This window comes from Enhydra lutris, unplaced genomic scaffold, assembly GCF_002288905.1.
Source record: "Enhydra lutris kenyoni isolate GAN:26980312 unplaced genomic scaffold, ASM228890v2 scaffoldscaffold1, whole genome shotgun sequence".
NCBI lineage: Eukaryota > Metazoa > Chordata > Mammalia > Carnivora > Mustelidae > Enhydra > Enhydra lutris.
The window spans coordinates 17,666,289-17,689,462 of NW_019154085.1; the positions used below are offsets into that span (position 1 = coordinate 17,666,289).

The 23,174-nt window shown below is 37.8% G+C and overlaps 1 protein-coding gene across 2 annotated transcripts in view; it reads right to left on the reverse strand.

Moving 5' to 3' along the window:
• Positions 1-1,756: 1,756 nt before the first annotated feature.
• The window catches only part of LOC111141377 (NADH:ubiquinone oxidoreductase core subunit S1), a 30,015-nt gene continuing 8,597 nt past the window's right edge, over positions 1,757-23,174 (reverse strand). For both annotated transcript variants that reach the window (XM_022493877.1, XM_022493885.1), the window contains 12 exons: positions 22,919-23,104; positions 20,662-20,796; positions 19,870-19,984; positions 18,991-19,136; positions 17,972-18,100; positions 16,901-17,030; positions 13,349-13,509; positions 7,149-7,303; positions 4,638-4,813; positions 3,735-3,869; positions 3,570-3,642; positions 1,757-2,209 (listed from right to left, as the gene is read on the reverse strand). In XM_022493877.1, coding sequence (XP_022349585.1) covers positions 2,118-2,209; positions 3,570-3,642; positions 3,735-3,869; positions 4,638-4,813; positions 7,149-7,303; positions 13,349-13,509; positions 16,901-17,030; positions 17,972-18,100; positions 18,991-19,136; positions 19,870-19,984; positions 20,662-20,796; positions 22,919-23,104 — 1,633 coding nt within the window. In that variant the 3' untranslated portion in view covers positions 1,757-2,117. The remainder of the gene's footprint in view (positions 2,210-3,569; positions 3,643-3,734; positions 3,870-4,637; positions 4,814-7,148; positions 7,304-13,348; positions 13,510-16,900; positions 17,031-17,971; positions 18,101-18,990; positions 19,137-19,869; positions 19,985-20,661; positions 20,797-22,918; positions 23,105-23,174) is intronic.

Genomic DNA, 23,174 nt, shown 5'->3' on the forward strand with positions numbered 1-23,174 from the left:
AGAGGTTTATATCTGAGGCAACATGGGACAATCAGATATCTCTAATTAAACTCCCTTGCCTTTGTCTCTAACTCTGCAGATTTAGGCAAATTATTTGGTATTTCTTAGGTCTCAATACCTATTGTTTACAGGGTTTTTGTGAAAATTAGACATAATGTACTTAAAACTTTAGTGATACATATTTAGGTCCACTTTAAATGAGAGGGTATTTCCACATTTCCTTCTTCACCCAAAGGAATCTTGAGCTCTGTAACTTTCTCATTGTTTCATTACTTAGCATCATAATTGTATCAGCCAGGTTATTCTCACCTTTATGTATTTTTCTTCTATTTGGGGGCTCTTCTTCAGAAAGCCTTTTTCCCCCTAGCAACCACCTTTAATGTTTATGTTCACAATAACCTTAATATTTAGTTTTACAGGATTAATAAGTACCCCATTAGACAGACTTTCATGTTTATTTTATGTAAAAACCAGCCAATTTTACTGAGCACTACTTACACCAGACAAGGTATTCTTTATAGAATTACAAGTTCAACACATGTTGCCTAGATGGCAGCCCAAGGATTCTGAACCATCTTGGTCATATAATCACCTTTTCTCCATTTGAACACAATATTCCGTCACCAACAGGTCTATGAAGTCTACACACATTCACTGAAAATTACTGTGTAGAATACAAAACTGGCAGCATATGGCCCCTTGAGGTCAGCTACAGTGCTAAGGGGTAAAGAAAGTAGAGGGGGACAAAAAGTTTGTACTGAATTCAAAGACTTTCAGAAAGAATTTGTACAATTTCAGGCAACTTAGAATTTTAAGTACTTTAAGCAAAATATACTTCATAATGTATCTCTACTGAAAAAATAAACAGTTTGGAAAAAATTTACAGGTGACATTCTGTACAGTTTATCTTTTTGAAGATAAAGCATCAAAGACATACTACTATTTGAAAAATCTTATTGTTGTATCAAGAATATCACATCCTATAATTGGGCTAAGTCTTTAGGGAAAGCAGGAATAAGGGTTACAGAACAAAAGGATTAGGATTCTGACCATAGATTTTGAAAAACATTTAATATGGCTTTAAATTATCTCCTGATTAATTATAAACTTTTACCTCCTAGTTTTGTGTTCTATTACTGGAGTAATTTAGTTGACTTAAAACTGCAGATGGTTAATATAATGAATACGGAACAACAACAAAGACCGAAATTATATCCCTTAACTCCATCACTCCAGTGGTACGTGTGTGATAATCTCTTATACAAAGAAAAATTTCACATAAATCACCGTGGCATATAAACAGGTTCAAGAGAAAACATGAAGATGTACTATCCATTAACCTTCTCACTGCTAATTCTTAGAAATAACAACCTAAGATCTGTATTAATGGGAGGGAATTATGTGTAGCAGGTAAGAACAATGAGCTCTGGAACCACACTAGAGTCCTTAACTATTTTTCTGTGACCTTGGGCAAGCTACCAAATATCCCCAGGCTTCAGTGTCTTCGTCTGTAAAATGAGATAGCACTACCTCACAGAATTGTAGCAAGGACAAAACAAGATAATGCATGTACAACCAGAGTGCTCAGCACATAGAAAAAGCTGAATAATCATTACCTATCATTATTATGATTATTATTAGCTATAGCTGTCCAAGATACATATCTGATGTGTGATTATGTTACACATACTTTTTCTATTTACCCTGTTTGACAGAATGCTCAAATTCCTCCTTGAGCACTAGAAGCCAGTGGGTTCTGATGGAAGCTCTTCTTATTTCATCCATTTTTACAAACATAAATATCAACGAAAATAAACAAAAACTCATATTTTAAGAATTTTCTTTTTATGTGTCACAAAGACTGCCAATACTTTTATGTGAAAGAGCATCTGTATACACTTTTTATTGAACAATTTAACAATGTTTACACAATACATATATGTTTTTGAAACCTCAAAGTTCACTGATAACTGCAGCATCATTTTCAAATAAGCAAGGTACGACCTTGAGTATTACATCATTCAGATTATTTTTTAAAGAGATAAACCTGTAGGAGATCACTCCAACATAACTGTCCATTAATTATCTGTAAGAAAATGGGGCTCCTAGCAGAAGTTTCAGCATATGGATGGTTCCTCTACTGCCTGGGCACCCTCCGTGACAGCTTTGACACATTTGGCCATTGTCTGTGAGGCTCTGCTAATTGAGTCTGAAAGATATTAAGAAAATGTGCATTTTGATAGCATAATTTTTAAATAAGCACACAGTATAACTTTCTTGTTACAAACATTCAGGAACAACAACAAAAAAGACTGTAAAATTCTATGTAACTGTATCTAATTTGAGAACAACAAATCCAGAAAATAAGCCCCTTCTATGCTAAATGGTTTTAGTAAGTACTCCTAGGAATGATTAAATAATTATATACAGTTCTACAATATGCCAGTATACAACCATTACAATTATAATAGAGAAGTACTAAAGATAGGACAAATATGCACACAATACTATTACTGAAATAAAGTTTACAAAATAGTATGTGTACTAAAATCCACTGAATCTAGGGGTGCCTGGGTGGCCCAGTCAGCTCAGGTCATGATCCCCAGGTCCTAGAATCTAGCAACATGTTGGGCTCCCTGTTCAGTAGGGAGTTTGCTTCTCCCTCTGCTTCTGCCCTTTCTCCCCACTCCTGTATGTGCGTGAATGCACTCTCTCACTCTCAAATAAAATCTTTAAAAAAATAACAACAACAACAACAAAAATCCACTGAATTCAGTGAATTTTATGGTGTGTAAATGGTATTTCAATGAAGCTGTCAACCCCTCCCACCCAATAAATGAATAATCATATATTTTCTTTAAATATATACATGTATATCCCTGTATGACAAAATCTTAGGAAAATGAAAGTAATTACTTCTGGATAGGGGGATCATAGTAACTATTCTTTGCTCGTTGGGCTTAGGTATGTATTCTACAACAAACAACTTTTATAACATAACTAAAAAAAACCCAAAATAATCTCAGATTAATAAGCTTAAAAAAATTTTAAATATACCATCTGCTTTTAGAGTATTATTTAAAATCATCTGTCAACTAGCTCAGAACACAGATGTTATATATCAACTGTTACATTACATTATAGCAAATGTAAGATCTTCAGTAAACAAGTTTCAGTAAGTCCACATTGCTTAAAAGCATCCCTAACAATGTCCATCAGAAGCACTCTTTAACATACTTCACATTTAAGTGTTTTGATGTTTCTACTGTAATTCTCAGAAAAACCTTCACAGCTGTCACTTAAAAAAATTCTCCCTAAATTGCTATATGGTGACTTTATACACAACAGTAAATTTTATACTTAAAATCTGCTTACATTTCAGAAAGAAAAGAAATTTAGAGTCAAATCAGAAAATATAAATTACATTACTTCTGATGTTTCAAAGTCTTCAAAAATTAAATAGAAAATATCAAATATTCTCATAAGCAGGTTGGAATCATAATGCTAAACTAGGTGATCTTATTCCCTCCCTCCCTTATACCTGGCAGTGAGCGCTAACACATGCATACCTGTCATGTAGAAGTCTTTTATTGTTAGCTGAGGTGGAACAAGCGGATCAGCAAGAAGTTGCTGGTTCACCAGCTGCAAAAAAGGATTATGAGGTCAATAATACAACTGAAAACTAACATTAGTGAATACGCTAGTATGAAAACTGAACACAGGCAAATTTTTACCTTGGAAAGCTCATTTGCTTGTTGGAAATAATTGGCTCCTTCGACATCATCATATCGGACAAGATTCGGAGAGACTTCTTCCAGTCTGTTCCTTACTTGATCCAGAGTATCATATGGAAGAGTCATACCTGCAATCTATAAATATGAGGTCCTCAGAATCGACATAAAGCTTTAGTACTGAAAAAAATTAAAATCAGGGCGCCTGGGTGGCTCAGTGGGTTAAACGTCTGCCTTCAGCTCAGGTCATGATCTCAGGGTCCTAGTATCAAGTCCCACATCGGGCTCTCTGCTCAGTGGGGAGCCTGCTTCCCTCTCTCTGCCTGACTCTCTGCCTACTTGTGATCTCTCTCTGTTTGTCAAATAAATAAATAAAATCTTAAAAAAAAAATTCAAATTATACGTTAACTGCTACTATCCTGAAATAATATGCTAGTGTAAGTTCTACTGGTACCCATCCGCATGTACATTAAGTGGTTAAGTGGAAAACACAACTGTCAAAAATTCTAATTCATAAGGAACTGTCAGTACATTAGTAATTTCTCTTCAAAAATTAGATTTAGTATGAAATAAATGAATAAAGAGATAATGCTATGCTAAATCTGAATGTTTTTGCTAACCCAATATTGATCATATACAAAGTTTACAGAAAACTATATATTATTTTAAATCTCATGCTTTTTTTAATAATAAAAATAGTTAAAATAAGTGTTTTTAGGAAAAAAAAAACAAGCCAAAAATAAAACTACCAATATCTAACACGTATTTTCTGAATACATTTGTCTTAAAGAGGTTATTCAAATTACCTCTCTGCACATTAGACTTGCATCCTCCTTGACTCTGAAAATCATTTTGACAAGCTAACAAGGCAAACATCCCATTAGCAGCATCACTTAGAATAAATACCTCAGAGAGGGCTCTTAGAATTTTCCAATCTTCTCTTGCCAAGCCAGGAGGTGTCACTGCTACTTTAGTCTGCTGGGCTCGGCCCTCAGTATTGACATAAGTAGCAGACTTCTCTGTGTAAGCAGCGCCTGGGAGAATAACATCAGCTATTGGAGCGCCGATGTCACCATGATGTCCTGAGAAAAGATGGAAAATGGCAAACTATATTTTAGCAAAAAAGTGATTAGGTTTCATACATGAACATCAGATATCCTTTTTAAATCCCATTAAGAATACAAAAGGGTTGGGGTGGCTCAGGCGTCAAGTGTCTTCCTTTGGCTCAGGTCATGATCCTGGGGTCCTGGGATTTCCCACTCCCCTTGCCCGTGTTCCCTCCCTCTCTGTCAAAAAAAAAAAAAAAAAAAAAAAAAGAATAACAAAAGTGTTTACAAAATTATAACATATAGAACATAAAAAAAAATTTTGTAATAAAAAGCCCACCTTGCCCATAATTCAACTCCCTTCCCAAAGAAAATTACTGATAAGCATTTGCTATTGTCACAGATTTTTTTTTTTTTTTTTAAGAGAGAGACACACAGTGAGAGAAGTAACATAAGCAGGCAAAGTGGGAAAGGGAGTAGCAGGCTCCCCGCTGAGCAGGGAGCCCGATGCAGGGCTTGGGCTCCATCCCAGGACCCTGGGATCATGACCTAAGCTGAAGGCAGACTCTTTTTTTTTTTTTTTTTAATTTATTCATTTGACAGACAGAGATCACAAGTAGGCAGAGAGACAGGCAGAGAGAGAGGAGGAAGCAGGCTCCCCGCCGAGCAGAGAGCCCGATGCGGGGCTCGATCCCAGGACCCTGGGACCATGACCTGAGCCGAAGGCAGAGGCTTTAACCCACTGAGCCACCCAGGCGCCCCTGAAGGCAGACTCTTAATGACTGAGCCACCCAGATGCCTCCCAGATTATTTTTTGTAAATACAGAAATATGTGTAATATCATACAAACATGCATCATGGGCAACTAGGTATATTATTTCTCTTGCTGATTACAAAGTGGAAATGCTCAGATGTATGTTAGAGAAATTCAGTAAAATAGACTGAAATGGTGGAGGAACAAAAAATGTGGAACAGGAATGACAGTGGTAATACCGAAAAGAACATAAATAGGATATTATAGAAAACAGTATAATGAAAGGCTGAAATAGTATAATGAAAATTTTAATAGTTTAACAAAAGTGTTAGAAGGAAAAGAAAACCTTGAGTTGGATGAAAGAAAGTTAGAGAATATATGAAGTCTAATCTCATTTGTATTCATTTTCATATGTAACAGAAAAATATATGAAGCATACATTTCCAAAGCCATCATCAGTGATTATTTCTGGAGAGGACTAGGAACTGGATGCAAATTATGCATTTTGCTTTAACTTTATCACACAAAAGGTATAAAATATTATATAATGCTCTTTATGTGCCACAGCAATAAAAAGCCTACTACAAATTTATGGTGTTTGTATAAAATGAAGTGGAGAATTATGTAATACTCTTCTTTGTAAAATATCCAGGAATATTCTGGACTCCATTTATTCTAAGGAAACTTTATTATATTTACAATGAGTGAGAGTTCAAGAAAAGGAAGTCAAACACAAAAAACCTGGAGAAGTACTATCAAATATATTTCTTTTCTTCTTTTTTTCTTTAAAAGATTTTATTTTTTATTTATTTGACAGACAGAGATCACAAGCAGGCAGAGAGGCAGGCAGAGAGAGAGGGAGAAGCAGGCTCCCTGCTGAGCAGAGAGCCAGATGTGGGGCTCAATCCCAGGACCCTGGGATCAGGACCTGAGCCGAAGGCAGAGGCTTTAACCCACTGAGCCACCCAGGTGCCTTACATTCATGATTTTAAAACTTCCTACCATTTATGTAAAAGTGCTTTCCTCTGATTATATAATAATGCCAAATATTCTTTGAAAAGTTGAATTTTAATAACATAAACTAACATTTAACTGTATAAGTAAATCATAACATATTACGTAACATTTAACTGTATAAATAAATCATTATTTAACCATTCCTATTACTGAGGTATTTAGGTTTCTTCTCAATCTTTGTTATCAAATATCATCAGGTAATCTTTCTTTTTTTTTTTTCCCTTAGATTTTGTTTATTTATTTATTTGAGAGTCCCCATGTATTTGGGCGGGGGCAGAGGGAGGGGGAGGAACCGGCTCCCTCTGAGTAGGGAGCCCGATGTGGGGCTCGATCCCAGGACTCTGGAATCATGACATGAGCCATGAAGGCAGATGCTTAAAACTGACTGAGCCATGCAGGCACCCCACCAGGTAAATTCTTAACAGCACTATCAGCTATATAACTAATAAAACCTATGATTTAGTTTAAAAAATACTAAGGTGCGTGTGTGTATAACTCCTGAATGGAAAATATTCATTTGACTAAATGTATTGCAGTACAGTTTCTAATCTACACAATGTAGGATTCTTCTCTGTTTCTAGTGTCACAGATGCTACTTACCCTGATAAATAATGAAACAATCCTTTGGCAAATCCTGTCGAGTGATACAACCTCCATCTGCTCCCAGGAGAAACAGCACTTTGGGAGGGTTCTTGCGAATTGCTTCCACCCCAGGTTTATAGCCAAGGTCCAAAGCAGCTACCTGGCTTGCAATCCTGTTGAACAATTACGGATTTTTAGCACACCTGCAGTCTTATCGTTATAAAAAAATTAAATGTGACTCTTGAAATGATACTTAATCCCTTTTCAATTCAGTGCTGACAAAGACCTTACCTCATCTTTTTTTTTTTTTAAAGATTTATTTATTTATTTGACAGACAGAGATCACAAGTAGGCAGAGAGGGAGGCAGTGAGAGAGAGAGGAGGAAGCAGGCTCCCCGCGGAGCAGAGAGCCCAATGTGGGGCTCGATCCCATGACCCTGGGATCATGACCTCAGCCGAAGGCAGAGGCTTTAACCCACTGAGCCACCCAGGCGCCCCCTTACCTCATCTTCTTAACCCGTTTTAAAATAGATGTCAAAACCAGAAATAGCAATATTTTAGTTTTAAGGGTGGGAAACAAAGAAAGAAGATGCTCAGAACACTGTCTTCATGAAGTATTTACTTATTTATTTGTTATTTATTATTTGGGGGGGGAGGGGCAAAGGGACAGGGCGAGAGAGAATCCTAAGCAGGCTGCATGCCCAGCATAGAGCCTGACGCAGGGCTCAATCTCATGACCATGACATTATGACCTGAGCCAAAATCAAGAGTCAGATGCTTAACCACCTAAGCCACTCAGGCACCTCACTTCATAAGATAATGGTTAATGGAATAATTCTGGAAACTTTATGCCAGTTGAAATTGTCCTAAATTGATCTTATTCAATACAGCAAGATATAAAACATAAGGCAAAAACAGTCATTAGAGCAAAGTCATATGATTTTGAAAACCAAAAGGGAGAAATTAAAACACTGGTCATAGGGACGCCTGGGTGGCTCAGTTGGTTAAGCAGCTGCCTTCGGCTCAGGTCATGATCCCAGCAACCTGGGATCAAGTCCCGCATTGGACTCCTTGCTCGGCAGGGAGCCTGCTTCGCCCTCTGCCTCTGCCTGCCACTCTGTCTGCCTGTGCTTGCTCTCTAATAAATAAATAAAATCTAAAAAAAAAAAAAAAAAAAAAACCACTGGTCATAAAACTGTAATTTGGAGAAAACAGTAAAATTAGTACATACGTGTTCTATGAGCATATATTACTCTTGTAAGTAGAAAATAATCCTTTAAAAAGAGGTCTGGAGGCGCCTGGTGGCTCAGTCGGTTAAGCGTCTCCCTTTGACTCAGGTCATGATCCCAGTATCCTGGAATTGAGCCCTGCATCAGGCTCCCTGCTCAGTGGGGATCTGCTTCTCACTCTGCCCTTCAGCCCGCTCATGCTCTCTCTCTCTCTCTCAAATAAATAAGTAAAATCTTAAGAAAAATAAAAATAAGGGGTGCCTGGGTGGCTCAGTGGGTTAAAGCTTCTGCCTTTGGCTCAGGTCATGATCTCAGGGTCCTGGGATCAAGCCCCGCATCAGGCTCTCTGCTCAGAGGGGAGCCTGCTTCCTCCTCTCTCTCTTTCTCTCTGCCTGCCCCTCTGCCTACTTATGATCTCTGTCTGTCAAATAAATAAATAAAATCTTAAAAATAAATAAATAAAAATAAAATAAAAATAAAAAAGGAGTCTGGAATAACTATACTCTGAACGGAGAGTCTGGTGCAGTTCGCTATTGCTAACTTTCTAGAAATAGCCATTCTGAGAACCTACTGTATATAAAGCAAGTTGGTGTTTTACCTATTTGTTAGGGGAAAAGAGCAGGTCAAACCAACTCCTACTAGATGCTGTTACTCTGTCAAACTCTGGATAATATCAAAAGCATAAAATGCTTTTTTAAAAAAAGTAACAACATAAGATTTATATAATGAAAACTGCAAAACAACTTTGAAAAAAATTAAAGAACTTATTAAATGGAAAGATATCCCAAGTTAATGGATAAGAGGACTTAATACTGTTAAGATGGGAATACTCCCCAACTGAGCTTACAAATTCAGTATGATCCCATCAAAAATCACAGATGAATACTTTACAGAAATGGACAAGCTGATCCTAAAATTCATATGGAATGCGAAGAACCCAGAATAGCCAAACCTATCATTTAACAGTGAACAAAACTGGAGGACTCATACTTCCCAATTTCAAAACAAATCCCTCTGCCCCCAGTGGTTTTTTCCCTTAATTTCCCTCAGTTTAAGTCTTGACATGTCTCTCTCAAAGATCTGTGCAGAGACTCACATTAACTTATAACACAGTCCTCTTCATCCTAGAAAACAAATTGAGTATGCTTAAGTTTGCCTTTACAATAAAAGGTATGTCCTGGGGCATCTGGATGGCTCAGTTCATTGAGTGTCTTGACTCTTGGTTTCATCTCAGGTCATGATCTCAGGTTTGTGGGATCGAGCCCCAGGTCAGGATATGCTCTCAGCACGGAGTTGCTTATCGCTCTCCCTCTGCTTCTCCCCCTGCTCATGCACCCTCTCTCTCTCTCTCAAGTAAATGAATAAATAAAATCTTAAAAAAAAAAAAAAAAAGTCCTGGGGTGCCTGGGTGGCTCAGTGGGTTAAAACCTCTGCCTTCGGCTCAGGTCATGGTCCCAGGGTTTTGGGATCGAGCCCCGAATCGGGCTCTCTGCTCGGCAGGGAGCCTGCTTCCTCCTCTCTCTCTGCCTGCCTCTCTGCCTAGTTGTTATCTCTGTCTGTCAAATAAATAAATAAAAACCTTAAAAAAAAAAAAGTACTAATAAACTAACATGAACTTTCATAAAAAAGAAATCTTTTAAGAATGAAATGACAAACAGGGCTAATAAATTAAAAATTGTAACAAAGTCATGCTCTCCAGAATGAAAACTCACAAAATGATGGAACACAGTTTAAGAAATTTTCACTAAACCCAGAAAAAAGGATATGAGAAAAATTATGAGAGAAGAACCAAAAGTCTGAAGGCCTATCAATGCATAACAAAACAAGTTTCTGCATAAGAGCAAAGAACTAAGTAAAAGTAAAGCAATAACCTTTTCTGAGCTTAAAAGAAAAAAAAAAATCAAAACATTTCAATTTGATAATGGAGAGTATCTATGATATTCCCAGGTAAAAGTAATGACATCTGAGTGTCACCTACTTAAAATCTGACAGAATTTTAAATTTTAACACCAAAAATAAGAACCCAAAGGGTGAGCAGGCTGACACTGACTGATACATATACAAAGTCAGGTCATCCTCAGTGACAAAACTGAGAATACATTAGATCCTCTCTAAAATATCGAATGAAAATGGGGCGCTTGGGTAGCTTAGTTGTTAAGTGTCTGCCTTCGGCTCAGGTCACGATCTCAGGGTCCTGGGATTGAGCCCCGCATTGGACTCCCTGCTCAGCAGAAGCCTGCTTCTCCCTCTCCCATTCCCCCTTCTTGTGCTCTCTCTCTCGCTGTGTCTCTCTCTGTCAAATAAACAAATAAAATCTTAAAAAAAAAAAAAATTAAATGAAAGAAGGATGCAAAAATACTTAGTATTAAAGGAAAAAAGACTATCATCTTTGTACCACCCAAGTAGTCATTTGTGAGAAGGAATAAGAAATACAATATTAGACAATTGGGAATTTTTAAAAAGTTATTAATTTTGGTACCCATTCAGAAAAACAAAACTGTATAAATAAAGACACAAATGGAAAAGTGAACTAAAAATACATAAAAATTGTGGCTAGAAAGGATCCAGAGGTGATCAATGCAAATAAACTCTACCTAAAAACTATAAAGTTTTAAAAAATGTTTTACATAACGATCTATAAGGCCAAATTAAACCAATCAAAGAGAAACATAACACCGAAACTCAAATTAATGTTTAAGAATTTATTCAAGGGCACCTGGGTGGCTCAGTCAGTTAAGTGTCTGCCTTTGGCTCAGGTCATGATCCCAGGGTTCTGGGACCAAGTCCTGCATTAGGCTCCCTGCTCAGTGGGGAGTTTGCCTCTTCCTCTGCCCCTGCCCCCACTTGTGCTCTTTCTCTCTCAAATAAATAAAATCTTAGAAAAAAAAAGTATTCATGGGTACCTGGGTGGCTCAGTTGTTAAGCATCTGCCTTTGGCTCAGGATGGAGCCCCCATCAGGCTCCCTGCTCAGCAGGAGGCCTGCTTCTCCCTCTCCTACTCCCCCTGTTTGTGTTCCCTCTCTCACTGTCTCTGTCAAATAAATAAATAAAATCTTAAAAAAAAAAAAGTATTCAAGTATTTGTAAATTTAAAAAAATTTGCCTATCACATTTAAAAGTACTTAGCCTCAATCCTTAAACAAATTTGAAAAATAATACTTTTTTAAAAAGATTTTATTTATTTATTTGAGAGAGAGAGGTGGGGAAAGAGGCAGAGGGAGAGGGAGAAACAGACTCCCTACTGAGCAAGGAGCCTAATGAGGGGCTTGATCCCAGGACCCTGGGATCATAACCTGAGCTGAAGGCAGATGCTTAAATGACTGCGCTACCCAGGCACCTCCGTAAAAATAATTCTAAAGGTAGAAAGGATTATGGGAAATGGGAAAACTCATTTACTAAGGTAAAATTGTTACATTTCTTTTTTCTTTTTTCTTTTTTTTAAAGATTTTACTTGTTATGGGGTTATGGGCATTGGGGAGGGTATATGCTATGGTGAGTGCTGTGAAGTGTGCAAGCCTGACGATTCACAGACCTGTATCTCTGGGGCTAATAATACATTCTGTTATAAAAAATAGAAAATAAAAAAAAATTTTTTTAAAGATTTTATTTGTTAGAGAGATAGAGAAAGAGAAACATGCAGGGAGCAGCAGGCAGAGGGAGAAACGGGCTCCCCACTAAGCAGGGAGCCCAATGGAGGACTCAATCCCAGGACCAAGGATCATGACCTGAGCCGAAGGCAGATGCTTAAAGGACTGAGCCACCCAAGCATCCCTGTTACATTTCTGAAACAAGTTGGAAATATGCACGGAGAGCCTCAGAAATGTTTATCCTGTTTACCTTAAGAGCTCTACTTTTAGAAAGCCACTGTAAGAAAATAATCTAAAGTTCATTAAGTATTTGTGTATCATTGCAATACTTATACTTTACAGACTAGTATCAATTTACATGTTAACAAGAATGAAATGACTAAAAAGCTGTACATATTCATGATACTAAATTGCCCTTGAAGTTTATATTTATATGAAATTTCTAATTACAAGAAGAAATTTTATCTGGTAATGAAAATTGATTAAAAACAGGATAGAAAACTGTTTACACAGTATGATTTCAACTATATAACTAAAAAAATATTTACAGAGGAAAAAGAGAACCAGAAGAAAGTAGCAACAGTAATTACTGTAATTTGTAGAAGAATAATTTCCATTTCCATATTTTCTTCTCTTTCCAAGTTCCTAAAATAAATGTATATTGTTATATGTATATATATATTTTAAAGTGAAGTATACGCAGGGGTTGGTGGGAAGGGTAGAAGGAGGGGGAGAAAGAGCTCAAGCAGGCTCCACACCCAGCATGTAGCACAAGAGGGGTTCAATCTCATGACCCCTAAGATCACTGACCTGAGCCAAAATCAACAGTCAGACATTTAACCAACCGAGCCACCCAGGTGCTCCAAATTGTATTATTAATATGGTCAGAAAAAAAACTTTCCTTACATTGAATTCTCACGTTAGCTTATATTTTTATCATTCAGTCAGAGGCCTTGTTGCAATTTTTGAACCAAGGTATACTAATACACTACAGATTTTCAAGATTTTCTCAGCACTATTTCAAATATTTTATTTTTTTAAGATTTTAATTTATTTATTTGAGAGAGAGGGAGAGAACATGAGCAGGGGGAAAGGCAGAGGAAGGAGCAGATTCCCTGCTGAGCAGGGCGCCAGACACAGGCTCTATCCCAGAATCCTGGGATCACGACCTAAGCTGAAGGCAGACACTTAACCAACTGAGCCACCCAGGCACCCCTCAAATATTTTAAATATTATCATCTTTGGTTCTTTTCACACAGAAAATAAAGGTATCTCTCACATCTACTACTGAGACATTGCTAAATATTAAGCTATTTGTATATCTAAATGTGACAGTATAACAGTAACACATGTACACGAAATTACTTGAATCTTACAGTATATAGAACAATTACTCAACATACCTATGAAGGATATTCATAACTTTCCAATCACCAGAAACACCACTACTCATCCGAATCTTTTGAGCAATGTTGGAAACAGATGCAAGAATTGCTGCGCCATCATTTCTCTGGAGTGCAGAACTGCCTAAAACCACCATTGGTTTTTTAGCTTCATGTAATACCTATTTAAAAATAGAACTCCAATTAAAAATTTTTTTAAATTTGCATCTACAATATGTTGTCCCAAGTTTTAGTTTTAATGCAGACTATCTTTGATTTTTAAGAGTCAACATATACACATTTATACAACCAGATTTAACTTAAAAAAACACCTCACCAATGCTACTATGAAATGGCTAAATGAGTTATCAGATAAAATAGATTTTCTAAAAGTAAGTACTGGGAATGAAAGCCTTTCCCAAATATCCTTTGGTCAGAATGATTATGGGTATGTTCCAGAAAAATCGGGCAATGTCCCTACAGAGATTGAGTTGGTACTTTCTAACAGAAAAAGCCACATTCAACTATCATGTCTATAGTTTTCTAGCTACTCACCATGCTCTAGACAAGGAGGAACAGGTAGGGAAAACAATGAACCTAGCATTACAATAGAGAATACCTAAAACTTTAAGGGCTCTGCTTTAAATCATAGTAACTTCTGAATGCCAAAACCGGAGGGGAGTGCATCTCAAAATCAAAGGAAACTACATATTTAGTGGAGGATGGAAAAATTAAAAGTAAAGAGGAAGAGTGTAGAGTTCACTCTCCTAACCACCCTCTGCATCATTCTTCTATAAATAACTGGCCCAAATCAAGGAATCCACCTGAGAGTTATGCCTACACACTACAGAGGAGAGTAAACGTCTTCCTAGGGAATTTCCCAAGAAAATGTGAAGAGTTCAGAAAAACGGTTTTCTTTCTTTCTTTATAAAACAGTTTATTTATTTATTTGACAGAGAGAGAGAGACAGAGAGAGCACAAGCAGGGGGAAAGGCAGAGGGAGAGGGAGAAGCAGGCGCTCCACTGAGCAGGGAGCCGGATGCAGGGCTCAATCCCAGGACTCTGGGATCATGACCTCAGCCAAAGGCAGATGCTTAACCAACATGGCCACCTAGGCGCCCCTTGTTAGGAGTTCTTAATGAAGAGACCACCACTTACTAACTGAAAATACATTTAGGGGCGCCTGAGTGGCTCAGTGGATTAAAGTGCCTACCTTCAGCTCAGGTCATGATCCCAGAGTCCTGGGATCAAACCCCACATCGGGTTCTCTGCCCAGCAGGGAGCCTGCTTCCACCTCTCTTCTCTCTGCCTGCCTCTTTGTCTACTTGTGATCTCTGCCTGTCAAATAAATAAATAAAATCTTAAAAAAATAAATAAATAAATAAATGAAAGAAAATACATTTAAATCTAGTACAGAAAAAAACTCCTGAAAAACACCGATCATTTTCTGGAGCACGGAGATGGGAATTAGAAAAGAAGAATACTTTTCATTAAGTTTTTTTTTTCTATTTTTGATCACTGCAATGAAAATGTTTTTCCTATTCAAAACAAAGGAACTGGGCTTAGCTATTTTGTACCACATGATTACACCTAAGGCCACACCAACTTGGAACCATAAGGAGAAGCTCACTCAAACACATGGGAGCAAAGACACTGAAGAAGTAAAGCAGTAAGGAATAGCCTTCCTAGATGACATCCTTGGACATTTATCAAACTGCCTATCCTCCAAAACTGTTACGTGAAGAACAGAAACCTCTTACATTTTTTAAATAATCAGCATTCCACCTCACAGGCACAAATACTAAAATAAAAAGAACCTTGAATTTTCACAATGAAAGGCACACCATGTCCCATAAGAAAGTGACAGAGAACCACCACCATTAAGACATATTCTGAAGTTATTAAATTTCAAAGATATAGAAGCTAGTATAAAGGTTCAAAAAAGTACCTAGATAGTAAAAAAAAAAAAAAAATCCGGACAGGGTTGGGAGAAAATATGACTGACATCAGGCTTCTCCACAGTAACAAAAAGCAATGTCTATAAAGTTCAGAGAGGAAAAAAGTGTGACCCTATAACTCTGTATTCTGCCACGGCTCTCTTCAGGAATAAAACAGACATTCTCAAGCAAGCAAGAAATTAAGGAACAGTGTACTTATGAACCCCTCTTGGAAAAGTAAATAATAACCTATAAATACCAGACAGCAACGAAGTGAATGTAAATAAAGTACTCGGTAATGAAAATGTCATTAAAAGGACTGGTGAAATTGAAGAATAACTCTTGTAGTACAGAAAGATTTCCTTTAACTTCAAATTCCTTCAGTTTCACTTCAGCTTGGAGGGGCTTGAACTCACGACCCTGAAATCATGACCTAAGCTAAGATTAAGAGTAGGACACTTGGGGCACCTGAGTGGCTCAGTGGGTTAAGCCTCTGCCTTCGGCTCAGGTCATGGTCTCAGGGTCCTGGGATCGAGCCCCACGTCGGGCTCTCTGCTCAGCGGGGAGCCTGCTTCCCCCACTCTCTCTCCGCCTGCCTCTCTGTCTACTTGTGATCTCCCTCTCTCTGTAAAATAAATAAATAAAATCTTTAAAAAAAAAAAAAAAAGTCGGACACTTAAGGGATTGAGCCACCCAGGCACCCCTTATATCAATTTCTTTTCTGATAATTTCAAGTAAAATTAAATTCTAGTACATAAAAATAGCACATATAATAAGATCTCATTTTTGTCTATCTATTCATCCATCTTTCTCTACATATGAAGAGAGAAATGATTATGATATTTCATCAATATTTGTTTGGGGGCGCCTGGGTGGTTCAGTTGGTTAAGCCTTTGCCTTCAGCTCAGGTCATGATCCCAGGGTTCTGGGAATGAGCCCCTGCATTGAGGTCCCTGCTCTGCAGGGAGCCTGCTAATCCCTCTCTCTGCATGCCCCTCCCCCTGCTTGTGCACATACTCTGTCAAATAAATAAAATCTTTAATAAAGTAAAAAATAAATTCTTGTTTGGGTTGGTGGAACCTGGGGTAACGTTCTACTCTTTTCCATTTTTCTTTTATTTATGTATTTGAGAGAGAGAGAGATTAAGAGAATGAGTGGGAGGATGAGCCGAGGGAGAAGCAGAGTCCCCACTGAGCAGGGAGCCTGACATAGGACTCCATCCCAGGACCCCGGGATCATGACCTGAGCTGAAGGCAGAAGGTCAACCAACTGAGTCACCCAGGCGCCCCCCCATTTTTCTTCTCTATAGTGGTACAATTTTTAACAGCAATCATATATTATTATGACAAAAACAGTAACTTAAAAATAGTAATACTTAGGGGTGCCTGGGTGGCTCAGTGGGTTAAGCCTCTGCCTTTAAGCCTCAGCTCGAGTCATGATCTCAGGGTTCTGGGATCGAGTCCTGCATCGGGCTCTCTGCTTGGCAGGGAGCCTGCTTCCTCCTCCTCCTCTCTCTCTGCCTACTTGTGATCTTTCTCTGTCAAATAAATAAATGAAATCTTTAAAAAAAATAAAATAAAAAAAAATAATAATACTTAAAAATCAACAAAAGTGGATACATAGAACTTGAGAGCACCTGGCTGAACGGATGGCTACCGGAAGCAATGTCTTGAAGAACTTTGGGAGAATCTCCCAGGTGGTCATATCTATAAGTGAGATCCACTGGGCTGCCAATAAGGGCTACTTTTAAGTCATTGTGAAGCCAGCTGAAATAAAAACAACAAAGATTTTAGAGTTAAATTACTAAATTAGCATAGCCACCAGTCTTAACAATGTAGCCTAGAGGCTACATCTATTTATGTTACAAATGTTAAAGCACAAAGCAGTCACAGAACATTTGGCCTTCACATACACAATTTACTGTGTACCTTTCAGAATAACAGTGTTGTAAAAATGCACACCAAGGTAAGTCAGTGAATTAATCTGCTGTGTAAGAATGCCAAACCTAAGCAAGCTACAAAAACTTTAATTTTAGAATAAATGATGTGTAATTTTTATTTTACCATATTTACATAGCAGAGTCAATTATCTCCTAATTATCCATTAAGGTGATTTAAATATAGTTAATGAAAATAAACTACATCATTCAAATTTATTCTCTTTGCCAGGGAAGTAAGGATCCAGCTCTTCTAAAACTAGATACAAACATGGTGACCATATATTCTGTTTGAGACAGTGCTGGTTTTCATCTGCCTCCTGCGGCATTAACAATTCCCCTCTCACCCTCAACAGTGTCATAGTATAGACAATAAATTATACCAGCCTATTCTAAGTGTCTAAGATATGAAAAGATGGAGGTATTCTACAAAGTAACTGCCCGTACTCTTCAAAAAAATGTCAAAAAAGAAAACTGAGGAGTAATGACACTAACTGCAGTACATGACTTGAGACTGAATCCTGAGCAGGAAAAAAAAATCATGATAGACGAAATTATGGAAAAACTGGTGCATCTTGAGTTATTTCAAAATAAGAGGACGAAGTATTAAGATCAGCAGCGAGGGAGGGAGGGAATGGACCTGTTGGACACTGCACTCCAATTATCTTTTGGAGTCTCATTCCCACTAACACTATTAGGAATTAGCTATTTTTCAGATTTAAAATAAATTATTATATAAACATTTTTAAAACCCTGAATATTACTACTAACCTCTTTCGAATTCTAGCATTAAACAGTGGTGCCTCAAAACGTGGATTTGTACCAACCAGAAGGACAAGATCTGCCTCTTCCACACCAGCAATTGTAGTATTAAGAAGATAGTTGGAACGCAAATCTGTGCTAGAAATACAAAATTAAAAATGCAGGTTTACTTCAAAACTAATACATAATGAAAATCCAGGCAATATTTTCATGTCAGCAAGCCCATGGTATTCCCAGACAAAAAAATTCCTATGAAGTATTTCTAAATTACATCAAAGTTTCAGATATATTTTTTTGTAAGATTTATTTATGTGAGAGAGAGAGAGAGAGAGAAATCATGTGCATGTGAGCAGGGGGAGGGGCAAGGGAGAGTGAGACAAGTAGATTCCCTGCTAAGTGGGGAAGCCTACTCAGGGCTCAATCCCAGGACCCTGAGATCATGACCTGAGCCGAAATCAAGAGCTGGATGCTTAACCAACTGAGTGACCCAGGCACCATTCAGATACTTATCGATAACTGGGATTCTCCAATAGTTCCTGGGTTGACTTTGGTCTCTGTGTGAAAAGAAACTGGTGTGTATGATGGAAAATCCAAGCTGTCAGTCATCACTTATTGATGCCACAGATGTACTTATTTATTTAAATTTTTAAAAATTAAAAAAAAAAAAAAGATTTTATTTATTTGACAGATATCACAAGTAGGCAGAGATGCAGGCAGAGAGAGAGAGGGAGGAGGAAGCAGGCTCCCTGCTGAGCGGACAGCCCAATGTGGAGCTCGATCCCAGGACCCTGGGATCATGACCTGAGCTGAAGGCAGAGGCTTTAACCCACTGAGCCACCCAGGCGCCCCCTATTTACTTATTTATTTAAGTAAACTCTACCACCAATGTGGGATCGAATTTAGGACCCCGAGATTCAGAGTCACCCACTCTACCAACTGAGCCAGCCAGGAGCCCCAGATGTAATGATTTATACACAACTTTATAACCACAACAAAGCAGGCCTAGATGCTAGCTTCGTAGTTCTCACCCAGCTCCTGCAGTGGGGAAGACCTCTTCCGTGCACAGGGTGTCAGAGTCCACCTTATTAAGCAAATCCTTGAGAGCTACCAGGGCTTCAGCATCCACCAAGCCACCTGCAACTGCTGCCACATCACTGCCCTGAAAACTTTGCAACTGGAAATGGACGAAAAGGGTGTCACCAAAAACCTCCATTCGGCAAAGACCACTACTCAGAAAACAAAACAAGTCATTTTAAAGTATTAAAAAAGCAACAAACCTTAGACTAGAAAGGCTTACACTAACTATTAACTAGAAGTGACAAAGGTGTCTGCGAGGCCAAGGCTAATAACACCACCAGCTTGGAGGGAAGGTATTTGTTTTTAATTAGAAACAAAGGGGGCTCATGATGAGGTTTGGAGGATGAAGACTGAATTATAGTTAAATTTGACTTCTTCCAAAGTATCTACTTACTACTCCCTCAAGCCCTTTGCGTACATTTCTCGGACTAGAAAGCCACTCCCCCCCATCTCTGCTCTGGCAAGTCTGCATTCATTCTTAGACTTTGCCTAATTGACTTTATATAGGAAGGCATCCTTGACATGCTAGCCTGGTTAGGCACCCCTCCCATGTGCTCTTTTGTATTCCTGCACAACTACCTGAGCACATGATACCTGATTGACTACGGGTCTTTCCCTACTATAAGATTGTGGGAAGTAGGGACCATGTGTTAGCGGTCTCTACATCCCTACCTCCAGCGTGAATATCTAGCATACGGTTCTTAATATATGTTTGTTAAATGAAGGCAATCATGACAAGAAAAAATGAAGAGACACACATTCCCCACTTTGCTACAAAGATGTTCCTTGAAAATCACAAATACTATTTATTCTATACTTCAATGTTTTACCATTCCAGCTACACGAGAGAGTGCATCCTCCCAGGAGGTATAGGTTAAAAGCCCCTTTTCATTTCTGACCATCGGCTCCGTAAGTCTTTGACGTTTTAGCCCATCATAGGCAAATCTAAATAACAGAAATTACACCATTTGTGGAATCCTGCTGAAGAGGCAACTAGTTTTCAAGTTCAAAATCTAAAAAAAAATGCTATTTAAACATTGTATCAGTTACAGTGTCAAACAGACTGATGAACACTTGGATACAAATACTTACTCCCCCCCCCCCAAAAAGACCAAAAAACCCACAAATACTTATTCCCGGTTTTTGGAAGATGAATAAATATTTTATGCACATCATCCAAAACTAAAACATCATCTAAAGAGTTTGAGTTCTTGTAAGTTGTTTTCAGCTAAATGAAATTACAACACAAAAAAATCTGATAGCTGAAGAAGCAAAGCCATTTTTATTTATAAAACCCGAATACTTTTAGATATTTTATCAAAATTATGATGTACAGGCTCTAACTTACATGTAGCTTTTCTCTAAAGAACAAACTGGAGTAGATTAAGTACCTTAATCCACTTCAAAATTGTAGGATGGATATTTGTCAGTTAATATGAAAGCCAGCGATATACCTAGACTACTGTTAATTTTCTCCAATTCTCCATATTAACAGTCTAGATTTTCAGTAGTCTACATTTATTAACTAATTTGCAAGTATAAAAACTATTTTAAAATTAAAATTACCATAAAATATACTTCAAATCAAGTGCAAAAGTTAAGAAAAACAATGCCGCATATACCTGGTTTTATCAGAGATCCACTCTTCATTGATGTCCTCGTGCATCCTTGGCAAAATCCTCATCACCTCTCCTGTTCTTGTGCTTACCACAATATTACTTCCAACTGCATCCATGACATCAATGGATTCCGTCTTTCTGAGAAAATAAGCACATGTATTTACTATGCTGATTTTGGCAATAAGGACAAAGTTTCTGCTATATGATTTTACAATGGGGACGCCTGGGTGGCTCAGTCAGTTAAGCCGCTGCCTCCGGCTCAAGTCATCATCCCACGGTCCTGGGATTGAGTCCCCCATCAGGCTCCTTGCTCAGCAGGGAGCCTGCTTCTCTCTCTGCCTCTGCCTGCCACCCTGCCTGCTTGTGTGCTCTCTCTCTGATAAATAAATACATAAATAAATAAATAAAATCTTAAAAACAAATTTTACAATGACTTGCCTTTCTGAATTTCTAAAAAATAATGGCACCCAGAGAAATTGCAATAAAATAAAAATACCCTCATATGTGACTACTTCACACAAATTCCTACTGTAAAAATAAAGCTTTAGGGACACCTGGGCGTCTGACTGTTGATTTCGACTCAGGTCATGATCTCAAGGTAGCGAGATCAAGCCCTGTGTAGTATGCAGAGTCTGCTCTCCGTATGCTCCTCCCCGCAATCGCACATGCATGAGCTTGCAAGCTCTCTCCATAAATAAAATCTTAAAAAAATAAATAAATAAAGCTTTAGAGACTGTTAAATAATATAAAAGCCAACGGTAAGGGTTCCAAGTGGCCAAATCTGGGAACTATGATTATCAAAATAAATAGCAAGAAGGTAAGATTTCTGGGTATGGCTGATTAAAAGAGCCTGACAAATCCTCCCCGCAAAAAAGCAAAAATAAAGCTTAACAAAATTAGCAAAAATAACCACTTTGGGGGCACCTGGGTGACTCAGTGTGTTAAAGCCTCTGCCTTCGGCTCAGGTCATGATCTCAGGGTCCTGGGATGGAGCCCCGCATCAGGCTCTCTGCTCGGCGGGGAGCCTGCTTCCTCCTCTCTCTCTGCCTGCCTCTCTGCCTACTTGTGATCTCTGTCTGTCAAATAAATAAATAAAATCTTTAAAAAAAATGTTAAAAAAAAACAAACAAACCCAAAAATAACCACTTTGGAAATCTAACAAAAAGGGACACACCATCACAAGAAGCTTTTATGCAGGGAAAAACTACCGAACTTCAAGTAAAAAGGCTGGAAATCAGCGGTGATGTGAATTGGCCTGTCCTCATCCCCTTGCCCACCACCTCGAACAGGTTCTGCCAGGCTGAGGTAAGCTGTGGAGATGGAAGCTTCTCTGCCTGCATTATGGGAGTCTCAGAAGAAAAACAGAAAAATCTACTTATGTCATCTCAGCTATGTACTGTGCCTTATCCCCCAAATCCTTTTTATACATAAACATATGGTTTAAAACCTAGAACTGTAAAAAACTCCCATATATTCTAGTGGAAGTTTAAAAATGGGAGGGCAATTTAATGATATGTTTCTAGAACCTTAAAAATACTCAAACTTATTGCAACTACCTACTCCATTTCCCGGTTTAGTAAGAAAAATCAGATATATAAGAAAAAAATTCATTTGTAACAATTTTTAAAAAAGATTTTATTATTAATTCACTTGAGAGAGAGAGAGAGAGAGAGAGAGAAAGTGTATAAGCTGGGGGGAGAGGGAGAGAATCTGAAGTGAACTCTTGTGCTGAGCACAGAGCTATATGTGGGGCTTGATTTCATGACTCAGATCATGATCTGAGCCAAAACCAAGAGTTAGATGCTTAAGTGACTGAGCTACTCAGGCATCCCAATAACAATTTATATCATAGGTTTACAACTATACAGAAACAAACTAAATGCCTGATAATAGGAACTAACAAAATAAAGTATGATATATCCACATGGTTGAAAACTTAATATACAATTAGAGGAGACTATAAATCTTAAAAAATCAAGACAATTTTACTCTTTGGAAATACAAGTGACTAAAATAATTATATGGTTAAGTACTTTGGAATTAATTTCCAAGAAAATTGTAATTAATTTGCCCAGGTTCATCCTATCCTTTAATCTATCTTCTTACTTTCCAGTAAGAGGGTTTAACTTAAAGCAAATACCTAAAAACTTAGCAGACCAAAACAATTAGAATACAGCAAGAACACGAATCTTCAATTTTCTTCAACAGCAGTCAACTAAAGGACAGAAAACAAACTGTCAAAAAACACAACAATGAATACCTTGTTTCCCAAGGGCGGGCAGTAAAAGCATAGGGCTTAGAGGTCAGGGCACCTACAGGGCAGATATCAATGATATTTCCAGAGAGCTCAGACATGAACATCTTTTCAACATATGTGCCAACTTGCATATCATTCCCTCTGCCTGTTGTTCCCAAATCATCTACTCCTGCAATCTCACTTGCAAACCTGCAAGATAAAAATGTACTGTCAAATGGTCAAATCCAGCAAAATTATCTCCTTTCCTAACTATGCTCAC